The sequence below is a fragment of the Camelus bactrianus genome, chromosome X (assembly GCF_048773025.1).
Source record: "Camelus bactrianus isolate YW-2024 breed Bactrian camel chromosome X, ASM4877302v1, whole genome shotgun sequence".
NCBI classification, from domain to species: Eukaryota; Metazoa; Chordata; class Mammalia; order Artiodactyla; family Camelidae; genus Camelus; species Camelus bactrianus.
Genome location: NC_133575.1, coordinates 101,197,843 through 101,211,022, shown reverse-complemented (window position 1 = coordinate 101,211,022; position 13,180 = coordinate 101,197,843). Strand labels below are relative to the sequence as shown.

Here is a 13,180-nt window from a genome sequence, read left to right as displayed (position 1 = left end):
CTTATTTCTTATTAAAGTTCTTATTAAACGTTCATGTAGAGTGAAATTTTAAAATGAACAAAAGCCTTTGGAGTCTCAGTGACAGTGATTTATTTTGCAGTTCAGATTGATGTGTCATTTTTAGTTGGTTCATATGCTGGATTTCCAGCTGTCATCTATCAACACTTTGGCCACAGCCTGTTCTTGGCTGCCTGTCTATGTGGAATTAGTTATCCTTCCTAGTTTTCTCCAGATAAAATCCCTTCTTCCCAAAGACAGAGATCCTCTCACCGAGTGTTTTCAACTGGCAAACCTCTTCTTTTGAATCTACCTCATTCTTTCTTCCTCATTTTTCTGTCTTAGAGATGTTGAAACGTTTTTAAAAATTGATTTATTCAATCATCAACTCAGCCCACAAATATTTATTGAGCACCTACTATGTGCCATATCTAGTGTCTAAGTTTTGGGGCTACAGAGGTATAAAGGTACATTCACAGCCCTCAACGACTTCATAGTTGAGTAGGGGAGGTATGTGTAAACAAATGCTTGAAATTTATTTTTTGTAATAAATAAAAATAAACCTTTTTTTTCCAACTGCAGAGACAGCAGATTCAGAAAAAGTTTCTTGGAGAAGGTATCATTTAAATTTTGAAGAAGGAATAATATTTTGATAGATAAGGAAGGGAAGGATAGTTCATGCAGAGAGTACAGTGCATGAAAATGTATAAAGTTATGGAACTTGACACAACATTGTGATGACTGTAACTCAATAAAAATAGTTTAAAAAAGTTATGAAGCAGCACTGCTTATTTAGCTAATATACGACTGGATTATGAAGAGCGTTAGGAAGTGAATCTCAGGCCAGTTCATGGAAGTCACTATAGCCATGCAAAGGGGCTTGAGTAGAGGTGACCACAATAGGGTAGAGTTTCAAATAGAGGAGATGCATAATAAGTCTATAGTAATCGTTGTCAGCCCTCACTGTGCATCAGAATCATCTGAGGATCTTCAAAAATATGTATGTCCAGGCCCTACCCATGAAACTCTTACTTAACCAATTTATGTTGAAACCCAGATTTTGACATTTTTATTGTGCCCTGGTGTTTTAAAGAGTGTTCAGGGTTGAAAAAATGAGTGTAGAGTTTCTAAGAGATAATTTTGATGGTAGTTTGGAGGATGCACTGGGGCTTCAAGAAGGCAAAGGCCAGAAGTGAGCAGACCTTTGAGGAGCAGAAAGCTATTGCTATAATATGGGTGAAATAAAACCTAGAAATATAGTGATATGTTAAAAAAAAGATAAATTGTCATCTTCCCTAAACAAATTATTAGCTTCACAAAAATTAGGACCATGTTTAATAATTTTTCAATGTTGGATATATAACTGCAGTAATTACACTCTCTCTATATATACATGCATATATATGTGTATATATACATATATTTCTGTCTTAGTTCAGGGTGCTATTACTGGATACCATAAACTGGGTGGCTTAAACATCAGAAATTTATTACTAATAATTTTGGAGGCTGGGACATTCAGGATTAGGGTGCAAGTATGTTCAGTTTCTGCTGAGAGCCCTGTTTCTTGTTTGTAGATGGCCACCTTCTTATTGTATACTCACATGGTAAAGAGCAGACAGAAAGAGAGCAAGCTCTCCTGTGTCTTCTTATAAGTCTACTAATCCCATGCATGAAAACTCTACCTTCATGACCTAATCACCTCCCCACCTCCTAATACCATCACATTAGGGGTAAGAACACCAACATGTGAATTGAGGGGGCACATTCAGCTGATAAGTATATATGTAATAACATATATATGTAATGTTTTATAGATATATAAAACATATATACGGAGAGAGAAAGAGAGAGAGAGAAAGAATGAAAGAGAAAAAGCATGTGGCAAAATGATAGCAATGCCACTGAACTGTATCATTGAAATGGTTAAAATGGTAAATTTTAAGTGTGTGTACTTTCTAACAATAAAAATTGGAGAAAAATATACAGATTATATGGATGAGGACATAGACAAACAATCAAATAGGCAGATGACTCAAAGCTGAATATAAGAAAGAAATACATGGATAAGAGCTGAAAAGGTGGATAATACAATCAAGATAGTAACAATTATCAAGATAATGGAATGATGAATAGAGATGAATAATTTCATAGTTCTCCTTCAAGATTCAGAACATCAACTACACATATACAGGATGATTTGTCATGACAGCAATTGGTGTAAAAATGCTCTGGGGTTTTACATTTGTTCCTAGGCTAATGTGAGGCAAGTATGTTACACATTTTCTTTATAAAATCATACAAGTTGAGCTATCAAAAATAGAATATGAATGCCTAAAAGAACAGAAGTTTGAGTCTAACAGTTCTTTATACAGGTCAAGCCATATCTGGAGCACGGTGTTAACTGAAAGAGAGAAACAAGTATACAAGAGAGCCACCAAGATGAGGAAAGCTTAAATTATTTCATCTGAGACATTGGTAAGTGTATTGTATCTAATCAGTGGTCTGCTTGAGAAGAGTAGCTCGGAAGAGATGAAGCAGATGGGCAGATGAATACTGTGTGTTGGTTAACCAGAAACCAAGAAGCAAAATGTTAGAGGTTGAATAATCCATAGGATTCTCAAGAACTAGACCCAAAGGGTTAACAATGCAAAGTTCCCAAGAGCCTGGGCAGCAGCTGTGAGGCAGGCCAACTGCAGCTGCTGCTCAAGGTTTGGCCCCACAGCACTCCCCTTGTTGCTTCTGCCACTGTCTGCCAAAGCCAGGGTGGGGCCCTGAGAATCTAGAGATTAAAAGACATAAAAGGGACACATAAATGAAAACTCATTTCAAAATCTATAGGGCTGGGTGGCAATTATTGCTATGCCCAGTTTACAGATGAGGAAACTAAGGTCCTGAAAGCTTAGATAACTAGTCAAAAGTCACAATGATAAGGAGTGGCAGAAATGGAATTCAAACCCAGGTTATCATTCATTCATGAGTTGATATAATATTTAATGACATCTACTTATGCCCACTACTGAGGCTACAAAGGTAAATAATACATAGTCCTTGCCCTTAGTATACTTATAAATACCTTAAAACAATTCAATCAGGATTAAAATAAAGGATTTCACATTAAGTTATATATTCATGTGCTGGAGATCTGTAGCTTAAGTGGAGCTGGAGTGTAAGGCACATGGAGGAAATGATGGGAAGTACATCTGGAAAATTGATTTGGGCCCAGAATGTGTTGGCCTGAAAATGCTATGTCAAATTGGGTGGACTTTATACTGTATACAGTGAAGAATTATAAACATTTCCAAAGCAGAGGAATGACATGGTAAAATCCATTTAGCAAGATAACTTTAGGAGCAGGTGGAAGATGGATTGGGGGGAGCTGGGAAGAAAGATAACTAAACTTACTATTACAATAGTCCATACAAAGCATATGAAGGCCAGAACTAAGGCAATAACAGTAGAGACATGCAAGAACAGGGATAAACAGATGTGAGAGCTTTCTGGAAAGTTGAATCAGTAAGGCTTTGTGACTGACTAGACGTAAGGGATAAACATAAGGAAATCAATGATGATGACGAATTGGTAAAACATTAGATAATTAATGGAAATGAGAGATACAAGAAGAAGGCCAGGTTGAAGGAGGTAGAAGATGTTTGGTTTGGGATACACTGATCTTAAGGTGACTCTGATATCTAGAAGACAATCCAGTAAGCAGCTAGAAACAGGACTGAAACTGAAGAAAAGCATTTGGGTTAAGGTTGCACAATAGGGATTATCAACTCTTTGAAGCTGGTGGAAGTTTTAAGAGAAGACTGAGATTGAGTGTGTTCGGAAAGTGTGGAGAGGAAGAGAGGACAGAAGAGGGAAAAGAGAAGGGGGAGAAAGGGAAAGGAGGGGAGGGAAGGGAAGGGAGGAGATTCATAAACAATATACACAGACTGTGTCATGGTGTAACTGTAAATTAATGTATAAATGAGTCAGTGAAGGAACCCCAACAATTAAAGTTTGGATAGAAGAGGACTCATCAAAAGGCTGAAAAAGAATGGTGAGAGAATAAGAACCTCCTAGAGAGGATGGAATTGTGCGTGCCAAGAGAGAATAAAATTTTGAGACTAAAATATGATAGAGACAGGACTAAAAAGGCCATGGAAAATTGGAAAATTGCCTTGAGGGACTTGGATCTAGTTGGGGAGTCTAAACTCAGTCACTAATTGTAGCAATATATGAGTGATTTTTTTAAAAAAAATTCCATAAACAGTAAGGGAAGGAAAATAGGTATGCAGACAAAGAAGCAATCAGAGTAGCTTTCTCTGAAGGAGAACATTTGGGGCTGGAAACTTGGATTACTGAAAGGAAGAGAAATGCTCATAAGTATATTGGTCAGCATAAAGGCACATAGACTGGAATGGACTCTCTAGAAAGTGAGAAGTTGGAATATCCCCAATAGTTGGATCAAGAAAACCCACATATATCCATGCGTACCCCTTGTAGCATCATTATTGGTCCAATGTCTCAGTCTGATCACCAAGAGACTGCATTATTAGTCAGCATCTTGGTCTTTTCTTTTCCCCTCAGATTCTGCTCCCCAACACTTACCCCAGGGATTGAGTAACAAGGTCAAGATGATGATGTCTTTCATCCCTCATGCCTTAAGTTTTACACTTCAGCCAGAGAGAGAATGCAACTGTTACTGGCTAAAATCCCCAGTGTAGGTTTTGTAAACATGGGATGTAAAACCAAGGCTGGAAATAATTGGAAAAGGGTTGTGGAAAAGAGCCTAGAGTGTCGGTCTGTGAAGTGGGAACTTGATCTAGTAAGAATGGAAAGACATATGAGTATATTGAGAAGGGAGTGACACAGTGAGAACTTTGCTTCATGGCTGAGAAACAGAAGCAAAACTGATTCCGAGGGTACTTATCCTTTGAGTTTTGATTATTAAGCAAAAGCTACAACAAAATCAGGCCTCAGATCAGACCCCATTCTTGCTATCTATGCCAAGATGGAAGTTACAGCAAGGAAAAAAGGCAAGAGTGGAGGATGCAGTATACCTGGTCTCTTTACAATTTCCTGCGTTCTACAGCCTTCTTTTTCCAGCTTCACTCAGTTTCCCTGTCCCTTCCCATAATTTGGTGACCAGTCCTTCCCAGAAGGAATTTTAAATGATCCATAAATGTAAATAAATGTTGAGTTAAGAACATTTTTATGCCGTAAAAGACCAGTGATTTTAAACAAATATTAGAGTTAGTATTGGCAATCACAAGTTGGGCCTCTCACCAACCTGAAGGCAAGGTACTGACCCAGAAGGTCTCTCAGATTAGATTCCTGTCCAGATCCCTAAGTGTATGCCTTGGGAGTTCTGTCTTAGATGCCACTTGGAAACCATTGGAGGGAAATCAGAAATCAGTACAGTGGCAAAGTTCCTTCTCCAATGGATGACTGATCCTCCTTAGCATTACCTTTAGTTTAAACCCTCTCTTTGGACTATTCATTCTCTTATATACTATCATCATGATGGAAAACCTGTACATGGTCATTTTCATGGGAGTCAGTCTCAGTTTATCTTTCAGCTTTGCCTAGATTTTTGCCATTTACTTTCTCCATTCTCAGAGTCCTAGCAAAGATGTTTTCCAAGCCTGGACCATTCTTATTTTTCTGAGATCTTGAAGCACAGACGAACATCTTCAGCATGTTGTGCATCACAGAGTTATTTCTCTTGATTTGAATGGCCTATGATGACTATGTCACCATCTGTGGCTCTCTATTCTCCCTTGTCACTAGTTCAAGAGATTTCATTGAAATTTGGTTGAAGAAAACTATACATTAAAACCATCAACTCTCAGATCTTATATTCCACCTCCCCTTCTTCAGCCCCTACTCCTGCTTACTCTGGTGATATTCCTCCCAAGTTCAAGGTTATTTCTGAAACATGACTTCCAGCTTTGAACTCTCTGAATTCACTAACTCCAATATGACTCTTCTCAGCCTGTGCCCCCACCCCATGATCTTGAGGTGGTTACTTCCTGGGAAGAGAGAGAGGATATTTTCTGGTTCTACACTGAGGTCATCTCCATGCCAAATTAAAAGATCTGAAGAACAAAGTTTTGACAGAATTTTTTCAGAATTCCATCCATCATTCTTCCACTTGCTCAGATGAAATTTTTGAGGTTTTGAGGTAAAAGTAAAATTTTACCTCATTAAATAATTAAAAGTAAACCACATTTGTATATATTCCCTTAATGCAGAATATTTATACATTTTATGAAGTTCAATGAAGAAACACATTTCATATCAGAGGCATTTCTTTTAATACACTACTATTAATGAAAGATTTGCTTAAAAGTAAGAGGTGCATGCAAATAAGGGCTTGTTTTATTATTTCTGATGAATCTCAAAAATTCTACATGACTTGTATAGGTACAGACTTGTACTAGCTCCTTCAATAGCATAGCTGGTTCCTTATGTATTATGATCCCATGGAAACAAAGTCCAATTACAAAAGAAACTGAGGTTTAAATAGGTTAAATCCCAAGGTCACACAGATGGTGTAGTAGTGCTGGTAACCTTCTTATGTCTGTTTCCAAAGCTTTTACTCTTTGTACTACATATTTCTTTTTTTATATACATTTCCATTTAAGCTTTTAGTTTTTAAAAATTGAAGTAAAGTCAGTTACAATGTGTCAATTTCTGGTGTACAGCACAATGTCCCAGTCATGCATATACATACATATATTCATTTTCATATTCTTTTTTATTAAAGGTTATTGCAAGATACTGAATATAGTTCCCTGTTTGCACCACATATTTCTAACCTGATATCAGGAAAAATGTTCATCAAATGGGGATTAGCTTGGTGGCATATCAGTCATAGGGTGCTTTAAAAAATCTTGAAATTTTAAGTGGCTTGATTGACCATTTAAACTTGCTCGACAGAGATTGTGAAAGCCTTAAACCTCATATATAGCAACAAAGGCAGCATGCTTTCTGAATACACAATTTGGAACCTGAAATGTGATGTTTATTTTAGCTGAGGCAAAATAAAAATCTTACATCTCTCCAGTCATAATGGAAGTCAGTGAGAAAATATGATTTTATGTATGGTAGGCTATTCACTTTACACTCAACTTGTTATAAATGTACTTCATCTATAAGCCTGGCATGACTGGTACCTAATATCCTCCTGCAATCACTTAGCACATTTCCTTTTCATACAATAAATTTTAAGTTCACCGTCAACATTACTAGGATAGTGCACTGCATGAGCTCAGAAGATACTTCATAAATACCCAATGACTTTCTCTCTGGCTCATGTTTCTCTATTTTCCAAGTCCTTCCATTCTGCCACTAGAAGGCCTCATCCACAACATGATAATCATAATTATCTTGACCTCCTTTTACATATAGTCAAATGCCTTTATTCTGTTGGCTGTAAGCCCTTTACATCTATATGCGTTTGTCAGAAGCTGTAAGAGCTTCCAGAGGAGAAAATTTTTGTTTGTTTTTTTGTTTTGCTGAATAATATTCCATTGTATGGTTATACAACAGTTTGTTCCACCACTAATCCATTGAAGGACATTTAGATTGTTTCCAGTTTTTCACTATTATCAATAAAGCTAGTATAAGCAAATGTATATAGATTTTTATCTGAATATAAGCTCTCATTTCCCTAAGAAAAATTATCAAGAGTACAATTGCTATGGTAGGTGTACGTGTAACATGAAAAGAAACTTCCAATATGTTTTCTAGAGTGGCTATACCATTTTGCATTCCCAAAGCAATGTATAAGAATTCCAGTTGCTCCACATCCTCACTAGACTAGTATCCCAGTGTTTTTAAAGACATTTTAATAAGTGTGTAGTGTTATCTAATCTTCGATTTAATTTACATCCACCTAATGGCTAATAATGTTAAATATCTTCACCTGTACTTATTTTTTCTATCTGTATATCCTCTTCAGTCAAGTATCTCCTCATGCCTTTGGTCTATTTTTAAATTTGTGTTATTGTTGTTGTTTTACTATTGAGTTTTCAGTTATTTGTATATCCTAGATAAAAGTCTTTTGTCGGATATATGAAGACTAGGAATAGACTTACCATATGACCCAGGAATCCTTCTCCTGGGCATATATCCAGAAGGAACCTTACTTTAAAAAGACACCTGCACCCCAATGTTCATAGGAGAACTATTTACAATAGTCAAGACATGGAAACAGCCTAAATGTCCATCAACAGATGATGGGATAAAAAAGATGTGGTATATTTATACAATGGAATACTATTCAGCCATAAAAATTGACAACATAAGGCCATTTGCAGCAATATAGATGTCCCTGGAGAATGGCATTCTAAGTGAAGTAAGCCGGAAAGAGAAAGAAAAATACCATATGAGATCACTCATAAGTGGAATCTAAAAAAAAAAAAAAAAAAAAAAAGAACATAAATACCAAACAGAAACAGACTCATAGACATAGAATAGAAACTTGTGGTTGCCAAGAGGGTGGGGGTGGGAAGGAACAGACTGGGAATTCAAAATTTGCAAATACTGACAGGCATATGTAGAATAGATAAACAAGATTATACTGTATAGCACAGGGAAATATATACATGATCTTGTGGTAGCTCACAGTGAAAAAAATGTGACAAAGAATGTACGTATGGTCATGTATAACTGAAAAATTGTGCTCTGCACTGGAATTTGACACAACATGTAAAATGACTATAACTCAATAAAAAATGTTTAAAAAAATTGTAGGCGAGAGAAGCAAGATGGTGGAGTAGAAGGATGCTTGTAGCTTACCCTCTTCCACAAATACACCAAAACTCACATCTATGGACCTACTCAGCCAACCAGAGCACCTGCTGAACTCCGACAGAACACTGCCCTCTTTGAAAGACAAAGACACCAAAAATCTGGTAGGAGAAAAGGATAAAGAAAGGATCCTAAAGGCAGCAAGAGAAAAACAAAGAGTGAGTTACAAGGGACTCCCTATAAGGCTCTCAGCTGATTCCCCTACACAAACACCACAGGCCAGAAGGGAGTGGCAAGATATATTCAAAGTCCTGAATGAAAAAAAGATGCAGCCTAGGATACTCTATCCAGCAAGGCTATCCTTTAGGATAGAAGGAGAGATAAAGAACTTCAGAGACAAGCAAAAACTAAAAGAGTTTAGCAGTACTAAACCCATGCTAAAAGAAATATTGACAAGTCTACTCTAAATAGAAAAGAAGCAAGATGCTACAAAATGAGAAACTCATAACGGGAAAGGAGATAACTGCCATGAATTATAAAAAGAATAAACACAAAATTGTAAAAGAAGACATGTAAATCATTAAGAGTGGGAGAGGGAAGCAAGGAAAGCCACTGTGGAAAACATTATGGAGATTCCTCAAAAGTCTAGGAATAGACTTACCATATGACCCAGGAATCCCACTCCTGGGCATATATCCAGAAGGAACCCTACTTCAAAATGACACCTGCACCCCAATGTTCATAGCAGCACTATTTACAATAGCCAAGACATGGAAACACCCTAAATGTCCATCAACAGATGACTGAATAAAGAAGAAGTGGTATATTTATATGATGGAATACTACTCAGCCACAAAAACAGACAACATAACGCCATTTGCAGCAACACGGATGTCCCTGGAGAATGTCATTCTAAGTGAAGTAAGTCAGAAAGAGAAAGAAAAATACCATATGCGATCGCTTATATGAGGAATCTAAAAACAAAACAAAACAAAACAAACAAAACATAAATACAAAACAGAAACAGACTCATAGACATAGAATACAGACTTGTGGTTGACAAGGGGGCGGAGGGTGGGAAGGGACAGTTTGGGATTTTAAAATGCAGAAAAGATAAACAAGATTATACTGTATAGCACAGGGAAAAATTTACAAGATATTGTGGTAGCTCTTAGCGGAAAAAAATGTGACAATGAATGTATACGTGTTCATGTATGACGGAAAAATTGTGCTCTACACTGGAATTTGACACAACGTTGTAAAATGATTATAAATCAATGAAAAATGTTTTTAAAAAAAAGAAGATGTGGTATATTTATACAATGGAGTACTATTCAGCAATAAAAACCAACAACATAATGCCATTTGCATGTCTTGGCTATTGTAAATCATGCTGCTATGAAAATTGGGGTGCAGGTGTCTTCCTGAAGTAGGGTTCCTTCTGGATATATGCCCAGGAGCGGGATTCCTGGGTCATATGGTAATGTCTATTCCTAGTCTTTTGAGGAATCTCCATACTGTTTTCCACAGTGGCTGCACCAAACTGCATTTCCACCAGCAGTGAAGGAGGGTTCCCTTTCCTCCACAGCTTCTCCAGCATTTTTCATTTGTGGATTTTTGAATGATGGCCATTCTGACTGGTGTGAGGTGATACCTCATTGTAGTTTTGATTTGCATTTTTCTGTTAATTAGTGATATTGAGCATTTTTTCATGTGCCTATTGATCATTTGTAGTTCTTCCTTGGAGAATTGCTTCTTTAGGTCTTTTGCCCATTTTTGGATTGGGTTGTTTGTTTTTTTCTTATCAAGTCATATGAGCTGCTTATATATTCTGGAGCTCAAGCCTTTGTCAGTTTCATTTGCAAAAATTTTCTCCCATTCCATAGGTTGTCTTTTTGTTTTACTTATGGTTTCCTTTGCTGTGCAGAAGCTTGTAAGTTTCATTAGGTCCCATTTGTTTACTCTTGCTTTCATTTCTATTGCATGGGTAGACTCCCCTATGAGAACATTTCTGAGATGTATGTGAGATAATGTTTTGCCTATGTTTTCTTCTAGGAGGTTTATTTATTGTATCTTGTCTTATGTTTAAGTCTTTGATCCATTTTGAGTTTATTTTTTTGTATGGTGTAAGGGAGTGTTCTAGCTTCATTGCTTTACGTGCTGCTGTCCAGTTTTCTCGACACCATTTGCTGAAGAGGCTGTCTTTATTCCATTGCATATTCTTGCTTCCTTTGTCAAAGATTAGTTGACCAAAAGTTTGTGGGTTCACTTTTGGGCTCTCTATTCTGTTCCATTGGTCTATTTGTCTGTTTTGTACCAACACCATGCTGTCTTGATTGCTGTAGCTCTATAGTATTGTCTGAAGTCTGGGGTGGGTGGTTATTCCTCCAGCCTCTTTCTTTCTCTGCAGGATTGCTTTGGCAATTCTATGTCTTTTGTGGTTCCGTATAAATTTTATTATGATTTGTTCTACTTCTGTGAAATATGTCCTGGGTAATTTGATAGGGATTGCATCAAATTTGTAGATTGCCTTGGTCAGTATGACCATTTTAACAGTATTGATTCTTCCAATCCAAGAGCATGGGATATCTTACCATTGTTTTAAGTCTCCTTTAATTTCCTTAATCAGTGTTGTATAGTTTTCCATGTATAAGTCTTTGACCGACTTGGTTAGATTTACTCCGAGGTATTTATTACTTTGTGTGCTATTTTAAAGGGGATTGTTTCTTTATTTTCTTTTTCTGTTGATTCATTGTTAGTGTAAAGAAATGCAACTGATTTTTGAACGTTAATCTTGTAACCTGCTACCTTGCTGAATTCTTCGATCAGCTCTAGTAGTTTTCCTGTGGACCTTTTAGGGTTTTCTATATGTAGTATCATGTCATCTGTATATAGTGACACTTTTACTTCTTCTTTTTCAATTTGGATCCCTTTTATTTCTCTCTCTTGCCTGATTGCTGTGGCTAGGACTTCCAGCACTATGTTGAATAGGAGTGGTGATAGTGGGCAACCTTGTCTTGTCCCAGATTTTAGTGGGAAGCTTGTGAGTTTTTCACCGTTGAGTACTATGCTGGCTGTAAGCTTGTCATATATAGCTTTTATTATGTTGAGATATGTTCCCTCTATACCCACTTTGGTGAGAGTTTTTATCATAAATGGGTGTTGAATTTTATCAAATGCTTTTTCTGCATCTATTGAGATGATCATGTGGGTTTTGTCCTTTCTCTTGTTGATGTGATGTATTACATTGATTGATTTGCATATGTTGAACCACCCTTGTGTCCCTGGGATGAACCCCACTTGGTCATGATGTATAATCTTTTTTATGTGCTGTTGCATTCTATTTGCTAGTATTTTGGTAAGGATTTTTGCATCTATGTTCATCAGTGATACTGGTCTGTAATTCTCTTTTTGGTGGTGTCTTTGCCTGGTTTGGTATCAGGGTGATGGTAGCTTCATAGAATGAGTTTGAGAAGGACTGGTATGAGTTCTTCTTTGTATGTTTGGTAGAATTCCCCAGTGAAGTCGTCCGTTCCTGGACTTTTATTTGTAGGGAGGTTTTCTTATTGCTATTTCAATTTCATTTCTAGTTATCAGTTTATTCAAGTGGTCAGTTTCTTCTTGATTCAGTCTTGGTGGACTGTATGTTTCCAGAAACTTGTCCATCTCCTCTGGGTTACCCATTTTGGTTCCATATAGTTTTTCATAATATTCTTCTATGATTTTCTGTATTTCTATATTATTTGTTGTAATTTCTCCATTTTCCTTTCTTATTTTGCTTATTTGTGCTCTCTCTTTTTTCTTCTTTGTGAGTTTTGCCAGAGGTTTGTCGATTTTATTTACTCTTTAAAAAAAACAGCTTTTGGTTTGATTGATTTTTTCTATGGTTTTTTTAATCTCTATTTTGTTTATTTCCTCCCTGATCTTTGTTATTTCCTTCCTTCTGCTTCCTTTTGGGGTTTTTTGCTTAGTTTTTTTAAAAAAAATCACGAATGGATGTTTTATTTTGTCAAATATTTACTGCGTCTATTGATGTGACCAAGTGGGCTTTTATCTTCTTCTTTAGACTGCTAAAATGGCAGATAATATCAATTGATCTGACTGATTTTTTAAAAATATTAAACTGGCCTTGCATTCCCAGTATAAACCCCAATTGGCTGTCATGTTTTACTCTTTTTAGGTATTGCTGCTTTCATCTTTCCAATATTTTTTGAGGATTTTTTGTATCTATGTGCATGAGTGATATTGGTTTGCAGTTTTACTTTTTTTGCATTATTTTTGTGTAGTTTTAGTATCACAGTAATGCTGAATCATAAAGTAAGTCAGAAAGTGTTTACTGCTATTTTCTGGAATAGATTGGTGTTGTATCTTCTTTAATGTAGTAGATGTCACTAGTGAAACTATCTGGACCTGGAGATACATTTTTCAGAAGAGTTTA

At 36.4% G+C, this 13,180-nt stretch overlaps 1 protein-coding gene across 1 annotated transcript in view; it reads left to right on the top strand.

Moving 5' to 3' along the window:
* The first annotated feature begins 4,720 nt into the window (after positions 1-4,720).
* The window catches only part of IGSF1 (immunoglobulin superfamily member 1), a 96,786-nt gene continuing 88,326 nt past the window's right edge, over positions 4,721-13,180 (top strand). Inside the window, exon 1 of the mRNA XM_074358991.1 lies at positions 4,721-4,810. Coding sequence (XP_074215092.1) covers positions 4,721-4,810 — 90 coding nt within the window. The remainder of the gene's footprint in view (positions 4,811-13,180) is intronic.